This window comes from Akebia trifoliata, chromosome 14, assembly GCF_017979445.1.
Source record: "Akebia trifoliata isolate Shusen 1 chromosome 14, ASM1797944v1, whole genome shotgun sequence".
Classification (NCBI taxonomy): Eukaryota; Viridiplantae; Streptophyta; class Magnoliopsida; order Ranunculales; family Lardizabalaceae; genus Akebia; species Akebia trifoliata.
In genome coordinates, this window is record NC_141388.1 from 12,390,497 (window position 1) to 12,413,177 (window position 22,681).

A 22,681-nucleotide genomic window follows, 5' to 3' on the forward strand; every position below is an offset into this window, starting at 1 on the left:
GGGATGATTTTTTGCCAGGATGATCCCCTCATCACAGAGATCATCCTCACACAAAAAATCAGCTCATTCCAAACATTTTTGCCCATATAAGACAAACACGTTGTCTATATGTGTGTCGCAATGTGTGTTGCAGGAACCCGACCCATATATATATATATATATATATATATATATATATATATATATATATAAGGGGGCGGTTCGACGGACGTCTCAATAACCATATGAGAAACTGATGTTTCTCTGATGTTAGATGGGCTGAAATCAACGGCGCACACACGTCCGCACGTCAGTTCAGTTATTAAAAACGGAATTTTCAAAATTTGCAAACACATCCCTCCGTTTTTACAAATTTCGAACTAACTCTCCTTCTCTCTTTCTACTTGACAGAACGAGAGTTCAGTCGTTCTCTCTCTCTTCGTCTCCATCGAAATCCTGAGAGTCATTGAGAGCTCGCTCACTCGCTCTCTCTCTCTCTCTCTCTCTGTTTTCATCTTCATCTCCATTGAAACGAGGTACTGGAGAGCTCCTAGAGGTATTGTCTGGGCATTCTGGAGCTGTTAACTCTGTGAACTGGAATCCAGCTAACCCCCATATGTTGGCATCAGCCAGTGATGACCGTACAATTCGCATATGGGGTTTAAATCAGGTCAAACCGAAGCGTAAGGATGCTGAGAGTAATGGTTTTATCCATCATTGCAATGGAGGAACTTGAAGATAACAAAAACATGGGAATAATCAGATATTGATGTTCTCTTCTAGTCCATTGGTTTCATGTAAATTCTTCTCCTTTTCACCTTTATTGCTCCTCTTTCTTTTTCTTTTTTGTCTTGGCATTCATAGCAAACACGCATGTAAATTGTGCGGCCGCTGTCTGCGAATAAACCATTTACTGATGACCATTTTTTTTTTATAACTGTTTTGTTCAATTTATATTTCACTAATGGGCAGTTGGGAAATCCATGCTGTGAAATGGAGAAGGGCAGGGATGCCTTAATTAAGGATTTGAAAAAGATTCCTTTTCTAATTTCTTTCATAAAACAGGACAATCTTAATCTGCCCCTTCCCCTAGAACCCAAATTAAACTTAGTCATATTCGCTGCAGCAGTGGTGGCAACTTGACTCCTAAGGAGCTTACAGTAGTCTGGATGATGGGGACTATGACATCCTCAAGTATGCAAAATCATTCTTCTTTTGTTACATTACAAAAGAGAGTGTAAAGTCCCCCTTTCATCGCATCGACTTCGTTTTCAATGGAGATGAAGATGAAAACAGAGAGAGAGAAGAGAGAGAGAGAGAGAGAGAGAGCGAGAGAGGAGCGAGGGAGGTGAGCGATTCGCGGCTCTAGGGATTCGATGAGTCGATGGCTCTCAGGATTTAGATAGAGACGAAGAGAGAGAGAACGACTGAACTCTCGTTCTGTCGAGTAGAAAGAGAGAAGGAGAGTTAGTTCGAAATTTGTAAAAACGGAGGGATGTGTTTGCAAATTTTTAAAATTCCGTTTTTAATAACTGAACTGACGTGCGGACGTATGTGCGCCGTTGATTTTAGCCCATCTAACGTCAGAGAAACATCAGTTTCTCATATGGTTATTGAGACGTCCGTCTCGAACCGCCCCCTATATATATATATATTATATATATATATATATATATTGGGAAATATTCAGCACCCTAAGTTTTACCACACACTTTAACAAACGTTTTTGTCCTACATGGGTTAGAAGTTTTGGAATGAGCTGATTTTTGGTGAGGATGATCTCTATGATTAGAAGATCATCCTCCCCAAAAATCAGCCCATTCCGAAATGTTTAGCCCCATGTTTACACGTTGAAAAATCGTGGACCGTCCATTTTTTGTAAATCAATTTTGATGGTTAGGTTAGAAGTTGGAATGAACTGATTTTTGGTGAGGATGATCTCCTCACCATAGAGATCATCCTCACCAAAAATCAGCTCATTCCGAAACTTCTAACCCATGTAAGACAAAACGCGTTTGTTAAAGTGTGTGGTAAAACTTAGGGTGCCGAACGGGACCCATATATATATATATATATGGGTAGCGTTCAATGGCAAACTTTTTAGCAAACTTTTTGGCAAAACATTTTTCAAAACATGAGTTAGAGGTTTTGGAATGGGCTGATTTTTGGTGAGTATGATCTCTATGGTGAGGAGATCATCCTCACCAAAAATCAGTCCAATCCAAAAATTCTAACCCCATCAAAAACAGTTTATAAAAAATGGACGGTCCATGATTTTTCAGCCTGTAAACATGGGTTAGAAGTTTTGGAATGAGCTGATTTTTGGTGAGGATGATCTCTGTGATTAGAAGATCATTCTCCCCAAAAATCAGCCCATTCCGAAATGTTTAGCCCCATGTTTACACGTTGAAAAATCGTGGACCGTCCATTTTTTGTAAACCAATTTTGATGGGGTTAGAAGTTTTGGAATGATGAGCTGATTTTTGGTGAGGATGATCTCCTCACCAAAGAGATCATCATCACCAAAAATCAGCTCATTCTAAAACTTCTAACCATGTAAGACAAAACACGTTTGTTAAGTGTGTGGTTAAAGCTTAGGGTACGAACGGGACCCTATATATATATATATATATAAATATTATATATATATATATATGGTGGAAATGTTCAGCAACAAACATTTTGGCAAAACATTTTTCAAAACATAGGTTAGAGCTTTTGGGATGGGCTGATTTTTGGTGAGGATGATCTCTATGGTGAGGAGATCATCATCACCAAAAATCAGCCCATTCCAAAACTTCTAACCCCATCAAAAATGATTTACAAAAAAATGGATGGTCCACGATTTTTCACTTGTAAACTGGGGCTAGAAATTTTGGAATGGGCTGATTTTTGGTGAGAATGATCTCTACACCGTAGAGATCAGGCTCACCAAAAATCAGCCCATTCCAAACTCTAACCCATGTTGTTTTGAAAAATGTTTTGCCCAAATGTTTGTTGCTGAACGGGACCCTATATATATATATATATTTTTTTTTTTTTCAATCTGAGTTGTTTTGATGGAACTTAAAGGGCTGTGATGTTGGATTGCTGATGAGGTAATCTATTTGAGCACAAAAGACCCTTGGTAAGACTTAAAAGCTTACTAGTAGTGAGGAAAGTGTTTTGCTTATTTATTTAACAAAACTTCTATTGCCACACCAACTATTACTAACAGCACCTGTGTGTTAAATTTTTTTTTTTTTCTTTTCGAACTGACGCACTGTTTTAGATCTCTATCATTTCGGTAATTCGATGGAACTCCATTTTTACCGTATTTTCAATTTGTAGGTTGTGACCCTAACAAAGGAAATTAAAAAGTTAAAAAAAAAATCAAAAGCCCTCGCTTGTTGCTGTCTCTCACTCGTATTTCCTTTCTCTCCAGAATTCAGATCTCTCTCTCTCTCTCTGCTTCAGATCTCGCAGCGATCAAAACAACTAGAAATTTACTTCTTTTAGTGCTGAAACCCTGGTTTTAAACCCTCGATCGGGGGTTTTGATCTTCTCTGTAAATTTGTTTCCTGATTGTGAAGCATCAATCTTGGCGTCATGGCTGCTGCAAATGCTCCGATCACCATGAAAGAAGCCTTGACGGTGAGTACAATTTCATTTAATCCACCATTTGAATCTTTTTCCCTCGATTTTGAGTTTGTCCTCAGATTTTAACCTTAAATCGCGCTGAAACTAGAATTTTTGGACCTTTGATAGATTTGAATCTTTGTATTTCAATTTTGATTTCGTTAGTATGAATTAGACTACAATTCGTTTTCCTAATCAAGCCCTGAATTATCGTTTTCTTGATTTTTTTCTTCTTCTGTCGATTCATTTAGAAGTGTTTTGTTACATCAAAGCTTTATTAGATATTGGATCTGTTCAGATCTGTAGGATAAGCCATGATCTGATTTGTGATTGCTTGTGTTCCTCTGCTATTATGCTTTTGAATTCTGAAAATTCCACTTTTGATCTCTTCCTGTTTGATTTGCTGTGCTTGCAGTTGCCTAGTATCGGAATTAATCCACAATTCATCACGTTTACACATGTTACAATGGAATCTGAAAAATACATATGTGTTCGGGAAACGTCACCACAGAATAGTGTTGTTATCATTGATATGAACATGCCAATGCAACCATTGAGAAGGCCTATCACTGCGGATTCAGCTTTGATGAACCCTAATAGCAGAATTCTTGCTCTCAAAGGTAGGAGAGATTACTTCTTGAATGATTTGCTTTTGGCGTGCATTAATTACCTCTGATATCCCTAGTAGCCTTTATGAGGTGATACCTGTTGTGGCACCTTTTTGTTGTTATTTATAATATATTTCTGATATTTTCTTGGAAGTTGTTGAATTAATTGGTTTATTTTTTTGATTAGTTAATGAATGTATAGAATTGCATATTTTTGAAAAATGCTTAGTTATGTAAAGGATTGAGCTTGGTGCAATCTTTGTACCATTCTTTATGATGTTGAACTTTGTTAGAACCAAAAATTGAGTGTTAGATACTGCTCACGTACGGATGTAATGTAAGATGATTTGATTAAGTAGGACTTCTAACCTAGAATACTAGTTTTCTTCTATAAATAGAAGAGAGATAAGCTGTTCATATTTTTCTGATAGTAGCTATAATGTTCAAGTTTATATGAATTATTTACCTATAAAAAAAATTTATATGAATTATTGTTGTACTTGTCAGTAATACTGTTCTGGCATTGGTATTCCCTTTGAAAAAATTCCATTTATCTTTCTTCTTTCCTTTGAAGTGCCAACTTAGCTCACTGGTAAGTTGTGTGGAGTGTTACTCCCACATCCTAGGTTCAAATCTCCTTGAACCCAACTTCATTTGCTAACCACTAACCTTATACCTATCAAAAACAAAAAAAACAAAAAAGATAAAGTTCGTTGATCGTATTTTTAATCAATTGACGTGCTTAATAAGATGACTTAATTATGTGCATCTTTAATTCCTGGTGTATTGAACTGTGAAAAGTATTATTATTTGCTTATTTTCTTACTTTTCTTTAGAAACTTCCCCCTAGTGACATGCTCGAACCTTGGTAGGTTTTCCATATAATTCCCAGAATGACGACCATTTAGATGCCCATTATTTGATCTATTGCTTTGATTTGATGATTCATCAGGCATACCTCTATTCGTTTTCAGGGATCTTTCTCTTATATGAATTTTTATTTTATTTTTTGATTGCTTCCTTCATAACTTTATCCCTGTGCATTTTTACAACTTAACACTTCATCATGAGGGTGTTCGACCATGATTATCAGCCCATTGTTTAGATGCTATAGACATGCCTTGATTGGTTACATTTGTTTTTAGGTTGCTATTTTATCAAGGTATGTCAATCAAATTACAAGGAAAATTTTATAAGATGACCATATGACTAACTATGCTTTATGGGGTTAAATGTTGGGCTATCAAGAGTCAATATGTTAATAGATTGAGCAAAATAGAGATGGAGGTGCTAGACTAGATGGGTGAAGATACTAAAAAGATAAAATTATGAAATGAACATATTCGTGAATGTGAAGGAGTAGCTCCAATATGTGATAACTTAAGAAAACGTCAATTGAGACGATTTGGTCATGTACAATGAAGGCCAATTACAACCCCAATTAGACGAATCACACAATTTGGAGGTTCTAAAAGAGATAGATAAAGAACCAAAAGAATGCCGATTGGGGTAGTGAGAGCAGATATGAGTGCTTAAAATACCGTAAGTCATGGATGGAAGTTTTTTTTACTGGTGGAACAAGATTTGTCCAACCTACCCCAAATTGTTCAGAGGATAAGGCTGCGATGATGAGTCTTGATCCTTTCTTTTTTGGATATTCCTAATTATTGTTTTTAGAACAAAGAAAAAGTTAGATATGTTATTTATGACTAGATCAATTTGCTTTGTTAATTCTAGAGGCTCTTCGTTTTTTGCGTCCTATGTATGACTTATGATTCATGTCTTCATGTTTGAAGCTCAACTTCCGGGAACCACTCAGGATCACTTACAATTATTTAATATTGAGATGAAAGCGAAAGTGAAATCGCACCAAATGCCTGAGCAGGTGATAGCTTGAATTTCTTTACTTTTTTGCTTCCATATTGCACAAGCTGTTTCTGGGGCTTCATGTAGTTCAATCCATTCACCTTGCTTTATTTTAGATTGTCTTTTGGAAGTGGATCACCCCAAAAATGTTGGGCCTAGTAACACAAACTTCGGTATACCATTGGTCAATTGAAGGTACGATAATGTTTTCCCCTTTGCATCAAGATTAGATTTCTTTGCCTCCTTTTCATTTTTTCTATGGTTGAATTGTTTGCTATGAAATGTTCTCATCATATCAGTTATGCAGGTGACTCGCCACCTGTGAAGATGTTTGAGAGAACGGCTAATTTGGGAAATAATCAGATAATTAACTACCGATGTGATCCTTCTGAGAAGTGGTTGGTTTTGATTGGAATTGCTCCTGGCTCACCTGAGGTATGTCGTAGCTTAACATGAATATGTATTACACATCTACTGTCTTGGGCAAGGCATGTACAAATTATATAGATGTAAAAGACCCTGCACAAATGTTGTGTTTGTAAACTGATTTTATTTTTTGAAGTAAGCCATTACTTTTTAGCAGATAAGCCTTTATGTGGCATAGTTTGTAAGTATTACTAGGAAGTTCATCTCATTACTCACTTCTGAAATCATGTACATATTGTGAGAGTTTTGATGTTTGAGCCAAGCTTCATATATTAAATACATTGGAAAATAAAAGAGAAAAGTGAGCTAATCACACCCTTATTTTGAATTGATGGCCAATCTACTAAGTTTTTATTAGGTTCATGGCTTTTTATTCCAATGCTTTGATTGAGACTGCATGTGTCACTCTTAACATTTGGTTTGGTATTTGTAAATATATTGCAATGGTGTAAGTCGTAGGTTTTTGGGTTTGGATTTTTCTTTCTGTTATGTTTCAGGTCATCTCGACCAGTTTGAATCATTTATAAATATTGCACCTATAAAAAAAAATAAAATGTTTTCGTGTGTCATGACTTTGAAGGAAGCATTCCAAATATTTATTGTACAATATGCAGTTAAGCTTGCGTAGACTGTTTTGTACACTTTTGCATCATTATATGCATATTTTATCTACATTATCTGAGACCTCAAATGCATGTGGCTGCATAGTTGCTTGATGTGACTGTTTTTGTGCTTGTGAATTTTTTTCGATAGCACATAAACATGTGAAGGTGCAAATAAGAATTCCTAAATTGGGCTGTTTTTAATGTGGGCAATGGTAGAAGGATAAAGTTTGTTTTTTAGTGTAATCAGGGCAGGGGTGCAAAGCTAATGTGATGCATGTCCTCATCTGTGTTGGCTTTATTTCTCTACGGAAGCTTGGCTTTATGATTATTCCATTTAAAGAAACAATGTGATTATTTGGTGCCCAGAATTCTTTAGAAATCTGCTTGATAGGGACATTGAGGAATATGTGGTGCTCTATTGACGCTGTTGGATGAGGTTCACATTCATAGATCCTAGGAATAGTTGTATTTGGATTGATAGCTCAAACAGTATTTTTTCGATTCATTCATTCATTTTATGTGGGGTTGCTTGGCTTTTCTTGCGATTGGGGTATTGTTAACTGTATTTTGAGAATGCAAATGTTTCCTAGAGTGGAAGCCTTTATCTGGACTGACTCTATTTATCGATTGATTTTAACCATGGACAATCTTTATAACCACCACTTCTTGGCGCCGATCGTATGCAAGGAGCACTATGAAACTATGAATCACTTGTTCATCTTTTTTAGCTTTTCCTAAGGAATATAGTGTTTCTTTTTGTCGTTATTTGGAAGTTGTTGGGTCTTTGCAAAGGATGTGGTATTTGTATTGGGCTCTTGGTCTTGTAAAATTTGGAGCATAAAGGGTGGTGGTTGTGTGAATGTGATTCCTTATGCAGTGAGTTGGGGATTTGGAAGGAGTGTAATTCTCAAATTTGTAAGGCAGGTCCGGAGATAATCAAGCAGTATGCCATGTAATTAGGGACTTTTTTTTATTGGGCATTTATCGAGAAGGATTTATTATATATTGAAATTCATCCCTTACGTGTAACCTTCTCTGTATTTAATACAATTGTGAGATAGAGCTACCAATGTAGATTCTCTGCTTTATTGGCCTGGTCGCCTGTGGTGGCAGTTCATTAAGAGATAAGGTGGGAGGAGCATGGGGTGATTGTAGGCCTTTGTTTTTATCTACTGGAAACAACATATACATGATATGTTGTTTCCAGTGTTGCGGTTTTTGGTATAACAAATCTTTTGTGCAAAATAGCATTTTCAATAAGACATGGGGTACGAGGTTAATGAAAATTTTGCATTCTGGAATGGAAAATTTCTGCTTACAAACTAAGCTGGCATTTACACCATTTGCACAGCTTAGACAGGGAGCTCTTCGTACAATTTCTCATTGTAGACATTCATCAATGACAAAGGTGTACTTGATGGCGCCTTACTAAACAGCTGCAAATATAAGGGGGCATAATTGCGCCCATTCTCAGTTTTCATGATTGTTTGTCACAAATTGAGTTCACTTTGACCATGAATATGGCTAATTGGATCAGCTTGCTATTTGCTTTGTCTAATCATCTAACTACTATGCCATGTTGTTTGTCTTATTATGATAATCATCATCATCGAAACCTTATCCCAAAGATTTGGGGTTGGCTAAACAAGTCATGTTCTTCCTCCCCTTAAGTCTATCTAGAGCCACATCTTCTGTTATTAGAAGTGTGTTCATATCCGTTTTCACTATCTCAATCCATGTTCTTATGGGTCTTCCTCTCGCATTTTTAGAACCTTCAATTTGATCATGTTCCTTATTTAGACAACTTGGTGCACAAGATGATAAGCTTTATGATATATTCTCATTTTGCTATTTGGTTCATGGTCACCAAATTTGGCGACCTATTGAAAAAGTCGCGATTAGACCGTAACTTTTTTCCTCTCAACTATTAAATCATGATTTAATCGTGACTTTTTCAATATGTTGCAACTTTTACGAACTTCGTGATTAAATCGCAGAAAAACAAAAACAGGAGTATATCACTATTTTTTTAGTAATCTGGGGTATGTCAACCTGCATAAAATTTCAGCCAGAGCATATCTAGACCTAGATGATGCACTTGTAAGAGGAGATGAAATTGATGAAGATGATGGTGACTATTTTACCTATGATGCATCAGATAATGAGGAGGATATTGAATTTGATGGTTTGATAAACTTTGAATGTGTTGTGGACCCGTGGTTAATATGAGATTTGATTATTTATTATTGTGGATTAGTGGTTTTAATATGAGATTTAATCGTATACTATGAGAACACCATTTAGTAGGAAATTACACAACCCTAATTCTAGCCCGATTTTCCAAATTATCACCTTGCTGACTTATTCTCTTGCCCCAATTTGGTGACTGTGATTTGATTCTGCGATCAAATTTTCATGCAATGCAATTCTCTTCATTTATTATTATTATTTTTTGTTAAGTACACTCTTCGTATTTTGTTACGTGTAATATTTGTTGTCCTTTATTAACTCTCAGCTTATTTTAAGTCGCATGTGGTTTGAAATCTATCTTTTTTCTTCATAAACTTGGCAATAGTTCAATTCTAACTATTTTTTTGTCTTCCAATTTTGATTATAGAGGCCTCAACTGGTCAAAGGGAATATGCAGCTTTTCTCTGTTGATCAGCAGCGTAGTCAAGCTCTTGAAGCACATGCTGCATCTTTTGCTTCATTTAAAGTGTGGATCTTTTCTTCCTCATTTGTTTTTGGGCTCTGACATTCTCATTTAATTTTCATCTGTGCTTTACTTGAGTTGAGCCATTATCTCATGAAATAATTATATGATTTGTACATTATACACAGGTTCCTGGAAATGAAAATCCTTCTATTCTTATCTCTTTTGCCTCAAAGTCCAGCAATGCTGGACAAATTACTTCAAAGTTGCATGTGATTGAGCTTGGTGCCCAACCAGGTCATTTTATACTACCTTTCCATTTACCTTCCTTCTTTCTGCTTAAAAATTGGAGTCCAGGATTAGAATGTTTTCTTGTGTTTTAGCTACAAATGTCCTTTCCATTTTTTTTTTTTCCTTTTTGAAATTGAATTGGGATTAATAATTTTCTTCTCAATATGTATTATTTGTTTCTTGCTTTCTCCATTTCTGGGTTGTAGTGTTCAATTATGTGTGTCGACTTAGGAAGGGATGCATCTTTAAGCATGTGTAATATCCATGATATCATATCCTTCTCTCATTGAAAATCTGTATGATTCCTTTGTTTTTATTGTATATTGAACTTTCAGTTATTTTCTTTCTGAATCTTGTGAATTTGATTATCAGGCAAACCAGCTTTTACAAAGAAACAGGCAGATCTTTTCTTTCCTCCAGATTTCGCTGATGACTTTCCAGTGGCAATGCAGGTATCATTTTTATTTTTCCTTTTTTTTTTTGTGCCTAAAGTTCCAGTGTAGTTTTATTATCGTGTATTTGTATATATTGAATTATTGATAAATTCTATTTGTATCAATATCGAATTACTAACTTGTTATTTTGACAGATATCCCATAAGTACAGTTTGATTTATGTCATCACGAAGCTTGGACTTCTATTTGTATATGACCTAGAGACTGCTACTGCGGTTTACAGAAACCGAATAAGTCCAGATCCTATATTTTTAACAACAGAAGCTACATCAGTAGGAGGTTTCTATGCTGTCAATAGGCGAGGACAGGTGTTACTGGCCACTGTAAATGAAGCAACAATTGTACCTTTTGTCAGTCAACAAGTATGTTTATATAAGCTTCCCCTTTTTTGTGTTATTACAGAAACTTAGATGTTGTTCTGACACATTCTATTTTGCAATTGCTACAGTTAAACAATCTGGAGCTTGCTGTTAATCTTGCCAAAAGAGGAAACCTTCCTGGTGCGGAGAATTTGGTAAATAAATACTTGTTTTGTATTTATTATGGCAAATACTCTTGAATTATTTATGGAAAGTTAAAAAATAATATCAGGGTTGCTATTCTTGTGTTTTGCACCTAAAGGTAGTGGTGTATTCAAGCTAATTTAGTTGGATTGCAAATTCTCCCATATAATGCTTGGTGACATAATTTATCCACGTTGGATGATGCTCGAGCGATTCATATTTTTTTTTTACATGTTTTGTGTTTCTGTACATTGAAAGTTCACCCATTATTCCTATTTATATTTCAGGTTGTCCAGCGATTCCAAGAATTATTTGCCCAGACTAAATATAAAGAGGCTGCAGAGCTTGCTGCAGAATCTCCACAGGGGATCCTTCGTACTCCTGATACTGTTGCAAAATTTCAGGTATTTCATTTATTTTTCAAATTTTCTTGACAGGACTTAAAGCATTAATATTCCTCTTGTTGTTATGTACTTATGTTTCCCGTGCTTTTGAATCTTAATAATTCTTTTCTGCTCTAGGCCCAGTTTAACGTTGAGCACAAGCTATCATTCATGGGATTTTGTTCACACTCCTGGACATGATTTTTCCATTATAATAAAGGAAAAAATATTGCTATTAATTCTGATCCTTTGTGTCTGCTCTGCAATGTCCTCAAGTGAGCAAGAGGTGGAATTTGTGATTCGCTAATGGTGTTCATTATCTGCAGAGTGTTCCTGTGCAAGCTGGGCAAACTCCACCGTTGTTGCAGTATTTCGGTACACTGTTAACAAGAGGAAAGCTCAATGCGTTTGAATCGTTGGAATTATCACGTCTTGTTGTGAATCAGAATAAAAAGAACCTTCTGGAGAATTGGTTGGCTGAGGACAAGCTTGAATGTAGTGAAGAACTTGGAGACCTTGTGAAGGTTTGATTGGAAATTTGATTTTGAACTTTGTCCCATGCTTTTTATATTCTGTTATTTTTCCAAATATATTGTCTGGTTATTTTTTGTACTTTGATTTTCTAATTTCTTTTGTTTCTTTTTTATTTATTGATACATCTCTCCATTGTAGACTGTGGATAATGACCTTGCACTCAAAATATATATCAAAGCTAGGGCTACTCCAAAAGTTGTTGCAGCTTTTGCTGAACGAAGGGAATTCGACAAAATTCTCATCTACTCGAAGCAGGTGTATATTCTTATATATTGGCAATCTCCAATATCTCATGAAATTGATACTTATTCTATCTACTAAGTTGCATTTATAGCCAAAAATAAAATTCATAAATTACAATTACGTTCAATTATGGAAAGAATAGATAATTGCTGCTGTTGTTATTATTATAATTATTCTCAATGGGCGGGTTCTTAGCATAGTCATGGTATCTTCATTAATGCAGGTTGGGTATGCGCCTGATTATTTGTTTCTTCTGCAAACTATTTTGCGATCAGATCCCCAGGTATTTTGTACTCTCCTATGCATAAAAGCACGAGGCAATCACATATTTTTGTCTGACTTTCCATTTCCTTTAATGCCATAATACAAATAGACATGCTGCTTTCTAATTTGACTTTATCCATAGAGTTTGAGGTTATGCAGCTATATTATGTCATTTGCGGGTTGAAGTTGGACATTATTTTAATGATTTCCGGTCATTTCTTTGGAAATAGGAATTGTTAAACACTTTTTAAAAAAAAAAGATACTTGGCTAGTCATTCTCTATCACACATTTTAGCTCACTGCAGCTCTAATATGAAGGGTTTTGAGAAGGGGATTGATGCAGGAAAAGAACTCTGGGGCCAAGAATAGAGTAGGAGAAGCAGTAATGTTGAAGCTGTGGTAGTTGTTCCTCCAATTGATGGAGGGTCTTGATAAAAAATGTAAAAGAAAATCAGTTTAGGGTACGAACTAGAGTTGAAGCTCATGGGCATCCCCAAGTTTAGGGATAAAAAATCTAAGAACTGAAATAGAGAAAACCATTCACGAAATAATTGCTGGTTTGAATATCTTGAACTGCAGGTTCTATGGTTTTGAATAAGGTCTTTAGTTTAAGGTTTTGATTGAATGGGGGTTTGGGGTGATTGGGGTGGCATGGTTCAAAATGTCATGCCCATCTTTGAATATTTCTGCCAAAACTGGAATGAGACATTGACCCAGAAACATTAAATGTTTCTGAAATATTTTAGCCGAGACCGTTTCAATTTTTCTTCTGGTCGAAATGTGCCTCGAAATGAGATTTTAAACCTTGATCATGAGTTTTTCAGAGTTGGATAATTATGTTGGTATTCATAGTCACCAAGTTGGAATATGGGTTTAACACGCAAAGGGAAACATTTGGAAAAAATGGAAAAAAGGGGGAAAGAAACGAGAAAAAAGGTAAAATAAAAATATATTAAAAATTAGGAAAAATGTAACATATTAGACATTTATGCCAAGTTTTTGATATGTTTTGAATGAAAAAATGTGACTTGCTAAAAATAGAAATTTATGTAGGTTTAGTTTATATGATAGACACCCTTACGGAGCCTCCTTGGGTGTCCCATACTTGTGTTTGTGGTTATATTAGAGAAAGTTGGGGTTTCTACAAGAAAAGCCATTTCCTCAGAGATAGAGACTATACTAAGGTTGTACAGAAAAAAAAAAAAAAAAAGAGAGAGAGAACAACTAAGGTTCAATCTTTATTATATATAATTGGCTAGAGTTCGCCCGTGCCTAGAGCACAGGAATCCTCTTTAAGGTTAAGAGAAGTAAAAACGGAAAAATAATAAAGTTGAAAGGGTATTATTAAAAAATATTGTGGTTAAAGGGGTAAAAGAGGAAAGATAGTAAAATTAGAGGGGTATTATTGAAAAGGGGGTAAAAGAGGAAAGATGGTAAAATTGGAAGGATATTATTGAAAAAAGGGAAGGGGAGGAGAGTAAAGACAATAAAGTTGAAGAGGTGAAAAGGAAAGGCGATAAAGTGAGTAGGGTGGCACCACAAAACTGTAGCAAAATGGGCCCTACAGTTGTGTTTTATTATATAGATATGCATAATTAATCATTCTCGTTTCGGCAATGGTATGATGTTATACAATCTACAAATATACACCATCCTTTTCGTCTGTTTGGTATGATATAATTATTTTTTGAATTAAATTATTATGTCATTATCTGAATTGGCCACTTCTCATGTTCGCTAAAAGGGCAGGTTCTTTGAACATTGTTCCTGGCATAAACTTTCACATGCACATTTTCTGATCTAGAATAACTTGCAAGTTATTTTTTTGCATGACCAGGGTGCTGTTAATTTTGCTCTAATGATGTCACAAATGGAGGGAGGTTGTCCTGTTGACTACAACACTATCACTGATCTCTTCCTTCAGGTTCAACTGCTTTATTTACCTTTTTTGTGTTAATGTTTTAAGTTGATGACAGGGCTCTAGTGTGCATGCTACAACCTGAAAATATCATGTGTTTTGAAGTTCTAGTTAATGTAGCTTTGTCTTTTATTTTTAAGAGGAATGTGTGCAGCATCTCTCCAAATTCCCCCCCCCCCCCCCCCCAAACCCTCACAACCCCAAAGAACAATCCATTCTCAATCTCATTCTGTTTGAAGACAGGGTTATATTTGTTTAACACAAACAGGATCTATCTTTTTATTGTTTCTTTTCCATTTTTAGTTTCTCCCCCCCCCCCACCCATTTCAATGTATTGCTAAGTTTTCATTTGCTCTGTTTATAGGGTTTTTTTTTTCACTTTCAAAAGAAAACTGACACTGGGCTTTGTTTATATGTACATCTATATTGCTTTGAGCATTCAACAGGCAAAAATATTTCCATTGAAATTGATGATCAAGTTACGTAATTGATAATCCTTTACGGCTATATGTTACATAATCTCTGGCTATGTGCTTTAATATGTTCTTTTCCTTTTCACATTGCTTATCATCCTTATTCTTTGATACTTATGAAATAAAGTAATGGTGAAATGAATGGATTAATGAATTGTCATGAATGCTTTTCCTAGGCTTGTCTTAGGTGGTACCTCGATTGAATAACCCATATTTCCTTCGTGTTGCCTAGTGCCTGCACACCTGAAATTATGTTCAAGCTGCTCAATTTGGGCTTGTACATGCTTTACTCTTTTGTCCATTGTATCTTGTTTAAGTTCGATTGTAGGACGTATTTCTGTTTTACAACTGTGTTTTAAAATGACATGACACTTAACTTCTCTTATTTCTGGTGTTGTCTATTCCAGAGGAACCTGATCCGTGAAGCAACAGCCTTTCTGTTAGATGTTCTGAAGCCAAATTTGCCTAAGCATGCTCACCTTCAATCAAAGGTTGTTATTTTTAATTTAATTCTTTTAGCATTTATTTCCTTGTTTCCATTTATATGCTCTCCATCGTACGTTTGCATTCTATTCAGGTCTTGGAGATCAATCTGGTGACATTTCCAAATGTAGCAGATGCCATCTTGGCTAATGGAATGTTCAGTCACTATGACCGTCCCCGAATTGCACAGCTCTGCGAAAAAGCTGGTTTATATGTGCGCGCCCTTCAGGTATGGTTTCTTTGAATCTGTGTAAAGTAAATATTATATCTTACAGAGAGCGTAGGTTATTCCCTGATTAAGCTTGTCTTTCACACAGCATTATACTGAGTTGCCGGATATTAAACGCATCATTGTGAATACCCATGCCATTGAGCCACAGGTATGTGTACTTCAATGCTTACACCTTTATTTTGAAGAAAGATTATAAAGTTCTAAATTGATACTTAGTATGGGTGTGTTCCAGGCTCTTGTAGAGTTCTTTGGAACCCTTTCTAGAGAGTGGGCATTGGAGTGCATGAAGGACCTTTTACTGGTTAATTTGAGAGGAAATCTTCAGATAATTGTGCAGGTACTTTTTTGTTTCTCTGTGTTGTTGCGCTACCATTCCTGCTTTTAAACTGAGGAGCTTACTAACACATCTCTGTGCAGACTGCCAAAGAATATTCTGAGCAGTTGGGTGTTGATTCATGCATAAAACTTTTTGAACAATTCAAGTCTTATGAAGGTTTATACTTCTTCTTGGGATCATATTTGAGCTCCAGGTATTTTCTGTATTAAGAGGGAGTAACTACACCATTAGTTTGATTTGTTGTGAACAATCTTTTACTGATGGTTGTAATGTTTTGGTTCTTGGGACAGTGAGGATCCTGACATTCACTTCAAGTATATTGAGGCTGCTGCAAAAACTGGACAAATCAAAGAGGTTGAACGTGTGACAAGAGAATCAAACTTTTACGACGCTGAGAAGACTAAGAACTTTCTAATGGAAGTTAAGCTTCCAGATGCACGGCCCCTTATTAATGTCTGTGATCGTTTTGGTTTTGTTCCTGATCTTACTCACTACCTCTACTCGAACAGCATGCTTCGATATATTGAAGGTTATGTTCAGAAGGTACGAGTTTATTCTTGAAGTTCAGCTTTTGTTCATTTCTTTACTAGCAGATATCAAAAGTTGGGCTATATAGGAAACCGACTACACATCATTTGTTGTAGAAAACAAGAAGTAAGCAAGCCAGGGTCTCATATCTTTGCTTTATAGGTCAATCCGGGGAACGCTCCTTTGGTTGTAGGGCAACTACTTGATGACGAGTGTCCTGAGGATTTTATTAAAGGCCTTATTCTTTCAGTCCGTTCTCTCCTTCCAGTGGAGCCCCTTGTGGAGGAATGTGAGAAAAGGTGGTTTTCTCCCCCTGTCCTCCCATCCGCTTCAGTTTCTAATTCACTTTCATGCCTTATACTTTTCTTGTGGGTTGCAGGAATCGCCTCCGTTTACTCACCCAGTTTTTGGAGCATCTTGTGAGTGAGGGAAGCCAAGATGTACATGTTCACAATGCTTTGGGTAAAATTATCATTGACAGCAACAACAATCCAGAGCATTTTCTCACTACCAACCCATACTATGATTCACGTGTGGTGGGTAAATATTGTGAGAAACGGGACCCTACCTTGGCAGTTGTTGCCTACCGGAGAGGGCAGTGTGATGAAGAACTTATCAATGTCACAAATAAGAACTCATTGTTCAAGCTACAGGCCAGGTTTGAATGGTGTTATCTAATTAACATATTATTTGGTTATTGCACATATGCCAATGTTTTTCGGTGGTTAGAGGTTATTTACCCAAATCTTTTATTTTCAGATATGTGGTGGAAAGGATGGATTCAGACCTCTGGGAGAAAGTTCTTGACCCTGATAATTCATATAGGAGGCAGCTAATAGATCAAGTTGTATCTACTGCTTTGCCTGAAAGCAAGAGCCCAGAGCAAGTTTCTGCCGCTGTTAAAGCTTTCATGACTGCTGATCTTCCACACGAACTAATTGAACTTCTTGAAAAAATTGTTCTTCAAAACTCTGCCTTCAGCGGGAACTTCAATCTACAGAATCTGTTGATCCTGACAGCTATCAAGGCAGATGCATCAAGGGTTATGGATTACATTAATAGGTTAGACAACTTTGATGGTCCCGCAGTTGGGGAGGTGGCTGTGGAAGCACAACTGTATGAAGAAGCATTTGCCATCTTCAAAAAATTCAACTTGAATGTCCAGGCTGTGAATGTCCTCTTAGATAACATTCGAAGCATTGAACGAGCCGTGGAGTTTGCTTTCCGTGTTGAAGAAGATGCAGTTTGGAGCCAGGTAGCCAAGGCACAACTCAGGGAGGGGCTAGTAAGTGACGCAATTGAGTCGTTCATCCGTGCAGATGATGCTACTCAATTCTTAGATGTAATTCGGGCTGCCGAGGATGCAAATGTGTACCATGACTTAGTGAGATACCTACTAATGGTTAGGCAGAAATCTAAGGAGCCCAAGGTGGATAGTGAGCTTATTTATGCATATGCCAAGATTGATAGGTTGGGTGACATTGAAGAATTCATTCTTATGCCTAACGTTGCTAATCTCCAAAATGTTGGTGATCGCTTGTATGATGAAGCCCTATATGAGGCTGCAAAGATCATATTTGCTTTTATTTCTAATTGGGCCAAGCTTGCTGTTACACTTGTGAAACTGAGACAATTCCAAGGTGCGGTTGATGCAGCTCGAAAAGCCAACAGTTCAAAGACATGGAAGGAAGTTTGCTTTGCTTGTGTTGATGCTGAGGAGTTCCGGTTGGCACAGATATGTGGGCTCAATATCATTATACAGGTATACTTACAAATGTCGCCAGCCCCTAATACTGTTAACTAAAACAATTCTTTTCTTTCTCGTAAGTTGTCAGGTTGATTACAACTTAATGTTGTGATATTTTGATGTTATATTTCTAGGTGGATGACTTGGAGGAGGTCAGTGATTATTACCAGAATAGGGGTTGCTTCAATGAGCTAATATCTCTCATGGAGAGTGGCCTAGGGTTGGAACGTGCACATATGGGCATCTTTACCGAGTTGGGGGTCCTATATGCTAGATACCGTCCAGAGAAGCTTATGGAGCACATCAAATTGTTCTCAACACGTCTCAACATTCCTAAGCTTATACGAGCTTGTGATGAACAGCAGCACTGGAAGGAACTCACCTATCTTTACATCCAATATGACGAGTTTGATAATGCAGCAACCACTATCATGAACCATTCTCCTGAAGCATGGGACCACATGCAGTTTAAAGATGTTGCAGTCAAAGTTGCGAATGTGGAGCTGTACTACAAGGCTGTTCACTTCTATTTGCAGGAGCATCCTGAAGTTATTAATGATCTTCTCAATGTGCTCGCCCTTCGTGTGGACCATACCCGTGTTGTGGACATAATGCGAAAGGTGCTCATTTGTGTTTGCTGATGATCCCTTCTGATGTAGTATCATTGCATTCTCTCTCTCTCTCTAACTGGGATTCTAAATGTTTACAAAGGTTGGAAAGAATTTATGAGTCTACACTATTTTCTTATATCTTGTTTGCGGGTTTCAGGCTGGTCACCTACATCTTGTGAAGCCATACATGGTTGCAGTTCAGAGTAATAATGTAGCTGCTGTTAACGAGGCTTTGAATGAGATATATGTTGAAGAAGAGGACTATGATAGGCTGCGTGAGTCAATTGATATGCATGATAACTTCGATCAGATAGGCCTTGCACAAAAGGTGAAGAAAAGTTATATTTTAATCCTCGCCATTCAATTGAGGATGTGTTTCCAGAAGCACTCATAATCTTGTGTCTGTTCACAGGTTGAGAAACACGAGCTTCTTGAGATGAGGCGAATCGCTGCTTATATTTATAAGAAAGCAGGTAGATGGAAGCAATCAATTGCATTATCGAAGAAAGACAATCTTTACAAAGATGCTATGGAGACGTGTTCGCAGTCTGGTGACCGCGAACTTTCAGAGGAGTTGCTTGTTTATTTCATTGAGCAGGTATTTGGACTCGATTCTTTACCTGTTTTCCAGCAACGATACTTCAGAAGTCTATATGTCCCAGTCATTTTTCTGTTTCCTGGCAATGTAAAATTATTTCCTTTTTCTTTTGGTTTTTCCTCTCTGATTTTTCACTGGATGAATATTTGCTTTTTGAGGTATGTGGTAAAAATCATATGTTATCAATAACCGCAATTTTCCGGGACTAATCCTTGTTATCAATGTTTAAATTTTTATAAACTTTCTTATGTGGTAGCAAAAAGAAAAAGAGATTGTAGTCCCAAAGAATGTGTGTTGATGTTTTGTATTTGATGTTTATGCAGGGAAAGAAGGAGTGCTTTGCCTCGTGCTTATTTGTTTGTTATGATTTAATCCGGCCTGATGTTGCACTTGAACTTGCCTGGATGAACAACATGATTGACTTTGCCTTCCCGTATCTCTTGCAGGTGATATATTTATTTCTGGCCTTAGTCCTTTTCCTTTTTCACTGCATCTTTTTCATCTCACTTGTGTGCCTACAGTTCATCCGGGAGTATGCAAGCAAAGTTGATGAACTTGTGAAGGACAAGCTCAACGCTCAAATTGAAGTGAAAGCCAAAGAGGAGGAGGAGAAGGACTTGGTCGCCCAACAGGTACAAATATACACAAATTCTTTTCTTGTGCAATTATGGGAAGTCTTGCTTCTCCCTCCATATGCCTACAGCCCCAATTGTCAAGAGTGTCAAGACCATTCAGCCCATGTCCCATTTATATATATATAAGCTGGACATAATCCTGCTCAGATGGTTAGTATCATCTGAACAGATTGATTTTGGCTTAGGATTTGCTTTTCGGCATTATTTTTTTTTTTTTTAAATTCTTCACATGGATTCTGGACCTGATGAAATGTGAAATGTTTCTGGTTGCAGAACATGTATGCTCAGTTGCTGCCTCTTGCCCTGCCAGCACCACCAATGCCAGGTATGGGAGGAGTTGGAATGGGGGGAGGTTATGGTTCCCCTCCACCTATGGGTGGGATGGGAATGCCTCCAATGCCCGCGTTTGGCATGCCTCCAATGGGTACCTATTGATTGCTGGGCAAATACTCAAGCCTGATGAATTTTAGTAGTAACGGCAGAAAGGGCTAGCTTAGCATTACGAGGGATCTACAATGTGTTGGAAGCGAAGGTGGTGCCATTTTTCTTTTTTATATTTCCTTTTATTGGTGTGGGGGAATTTGGTCTCAGGTTGCGAATAAGCTCCTTTTTTTTCGTGTTATATTTGAGTCGTAGTCAGTTTGGTTATATTTTCTCAATATTCTTTTGGTAGCAGATGCATTTTTGCTGCCACTGAGGCATGGCTGAGTTTTTTTCTCTGTGCTTTATTAATATTTCGAGTGGCCCTGAAAAGAAAGATGAAACAGTATATGTTGTTAAATTTTGACTAAAAGTTGTCGTGGTTGCCATGTCCCTTTAGTATGTGTCGCCCATCTGTCAGTTAAACTCCTTTGCTTATGTACCAAAATCGAATGTTTGGCTGGAATTCTAAGTCGGGAGGATTGTTCTGTGTTTATTTTTGGATTAGAAAAGTACATATCCCATAATTAAAAGGGTTGGGATCCGTTGACTCCTAAGAATGACTCATGAAAAAAACACATGATCCCAACCCTTCAAACACAAATTAGATAGGTCTGTTTTTTTACTTCTTTTTTATGCTGAAGGATAGTGCATGTTGGTGGTACATACAAGTATTTTTATTGGTTTACAAGCCCAGGTGAAACATGAACTGCTTTGGTGGGAAGTTGGATTTGGAGGCTTTCAGCTTTTGTGAAAATGTGTTAAATTTTGAACTTCGGTTATTTTGTTACTATCTACCAAAGAGGTAGAAGATGACTGATTTTGGAAAGAAAAAATCTGAGGGTTTTAATTTTGAGAAAACTACTTAAAAGGACTTTGGTGGAGGGATTTTTTTAATTAATCCCTGAGTTTTGGGCAGTTGCTTGATAATCCATTTAGTAAAACTTTCTTTTCTTAATGGTCCCTCAACCCCATGGGTTATCTTCAAAATGCTTAAAAACCTTTGAAAATGGCTTCTTTTTGCTTCTCAAATCCTCTTAATGGAATGGAGTTTTTGAAATTCGATAAGGATGTTGAAAATCCAATATTTTTGGACAAAAAGTGGCGAGCTCGAATGATAAGGGCAGTTTCTACATTTACATTGTAAGAGTTGTGTGGAATGGGTTTAGGGATTGATTAGTTAAAAGAGTTTTACCACTTTGACTATTAAGAGAAACCTTAAAAGTTAGGATTAATTAGAAAAAAAAAATTTGCTCCACCAAAGTCTATTTTGACTAATTTCCCTTTTTTTTTCTTCTCTCTCCATATTTATCTCTTTTAAAATTTTTAAGAACTTGAATTAATGGAAATTAATCATCAAGGTGGATAAAAAATCACTATTAAAATATCACAATGATGATTCAAATCAAAGATATCGAAGTTTTTTTTTACAGATTTTGTTAGGTAGGTTTAGGTCAAACTTGTTTTAGTTGATTTAGGAAGGATATCTACTGAAATTTATAATACTAATTTGATATGTACTGGTATAGAATATCGAACTCAAAGATTTACATGAGAAAGTTTTATTTATTAAGGTAACTACCGTACATTACATTTTCAATAAGGATATGTTTGATTGCATGGAAAGTCATTTTCCATGGAATTTGAAATCCATGGAAAATTAGTTGTGGAAAATAGGTAGGGTTGGAAAATCAAATTCCATTGTTTGATTTCACTTGGATAAAATCATGGAAAAATTGAGAAAAAAGAAGAATGAAGAAGAATCAAGGAGGGGGAGAGGAAGAAGAAGATGACGAGGAAGAGGGAGGGGGGAGGATGTGGCGATGGTGGCGGCGACGATGACGGCGGTGACGATGACGATGGCGGCAACGGAGGTAAGTGAGGAAGATGGGGGGAGAACGTGGTGGTGGTGGTGGCGGAAGAGGTGAGGGATGGAGAAGAAGAAAAATAAGAAGAGAGAGAGAGAAGGTGGTCGGAGATGGAGCCGACGGCGAAGTTAGTGTAATGGTGGTGGTGGTGGTAGTGGTGGTTGTGGTAGGGAAGAATGAGGATGAAAAATATGGGTGGATTTCATTTCCCACCCATATGGGTGGGAAAGTGAAATCCATGATTAGTGGACTTTTTTAAGGGGTGGAAAATGAATTTCCATTTCCATGTGCAATCAAACACTTGAAAAATGTCATTTTCCATGGAAATTGATTTTCCACCCTATTTTCCATGTGCAATCAAACATACCCTAAATACCTCTCAAATAGAACTTTCTTGTGTATT

General features: G+C 36.8%; 1 protein-coding gene across 1 annotated transcript; it reads left to right on the plus strand.

Moving 5' to 3' along the window:
- Positions 1-3,350: 3,350 nt before the first annotated feature.
- Positions 3,351-20,906, plus strand: LOC147386320 (clathrin heavy chain 1). The gene is made up of 30 exons (XM_086423435.1): positions 3,351-3,612; positions 4,013-4,217; positions 6,002-6,090; positions 6,188-6,266; positions 6,379-6,506; positions 9,720-9,818; positions 9,944-10,052; positions 10,419-10,498; positions 10,636-10,863; positions 10,950-11,015; positions 11,292-11,408; positions 11,714-11,911; positions 12,060-12,176; positions 12,388-12,447; positions 14,266-14,352; positions 15,227-15,310; positions 15,397-15,531; positions 15,620-15,682; positions 15,767-15,871; positions 15,952-16,064; positions 16,162-16,414; positions 16,562-16,698; positions 16,779-17,057; positions 17,159-18,161; positions 18,281-18,766; positions 18,915-19,085; positions 19,170-19,355; positions 19,679-19,801; positions 19,877-19,987; positions 20,264-20,906. Exons 1-30 carry the CDS (start codon positions 3,568-3,570, stop codon positions 20,423-20,425), a joined length of 5,118 nt encoding a protein of 1,705 aa, XP_086279561.1. The 5' UTR covers positions 3,351-3,567; the 3' UTR covers positions 20,426-20,906.
- The last annotated feature ends 1,775 nt before the right edge of the window (positions 20,907-22,681 follow it).

Bases quoted from the DNA above. Each gene is read 5' to 3' on its own strand.
- LOC147386320 (XM_086423435.1), top strand. From the start codon at position 3,568: ATGGCTGCTGCAAATGCTCCGATCACCATGAAAGAAGCCTTGACG. The intron at 12,448-14,265 runs GTATTTTGTACT...TTGCATGACCAG, and splicing joins TTTTGCGATCAGATCCCCAG to GGTGCTGTTAATTTTGCTCT. The intron at 15,532-15,619 runs GTATGGTTTCTT...TCTTTCACACAG, and splicing joins TATATGTGCGCGCCCTTCAG to CATTATACTGAGTTGCCGGA.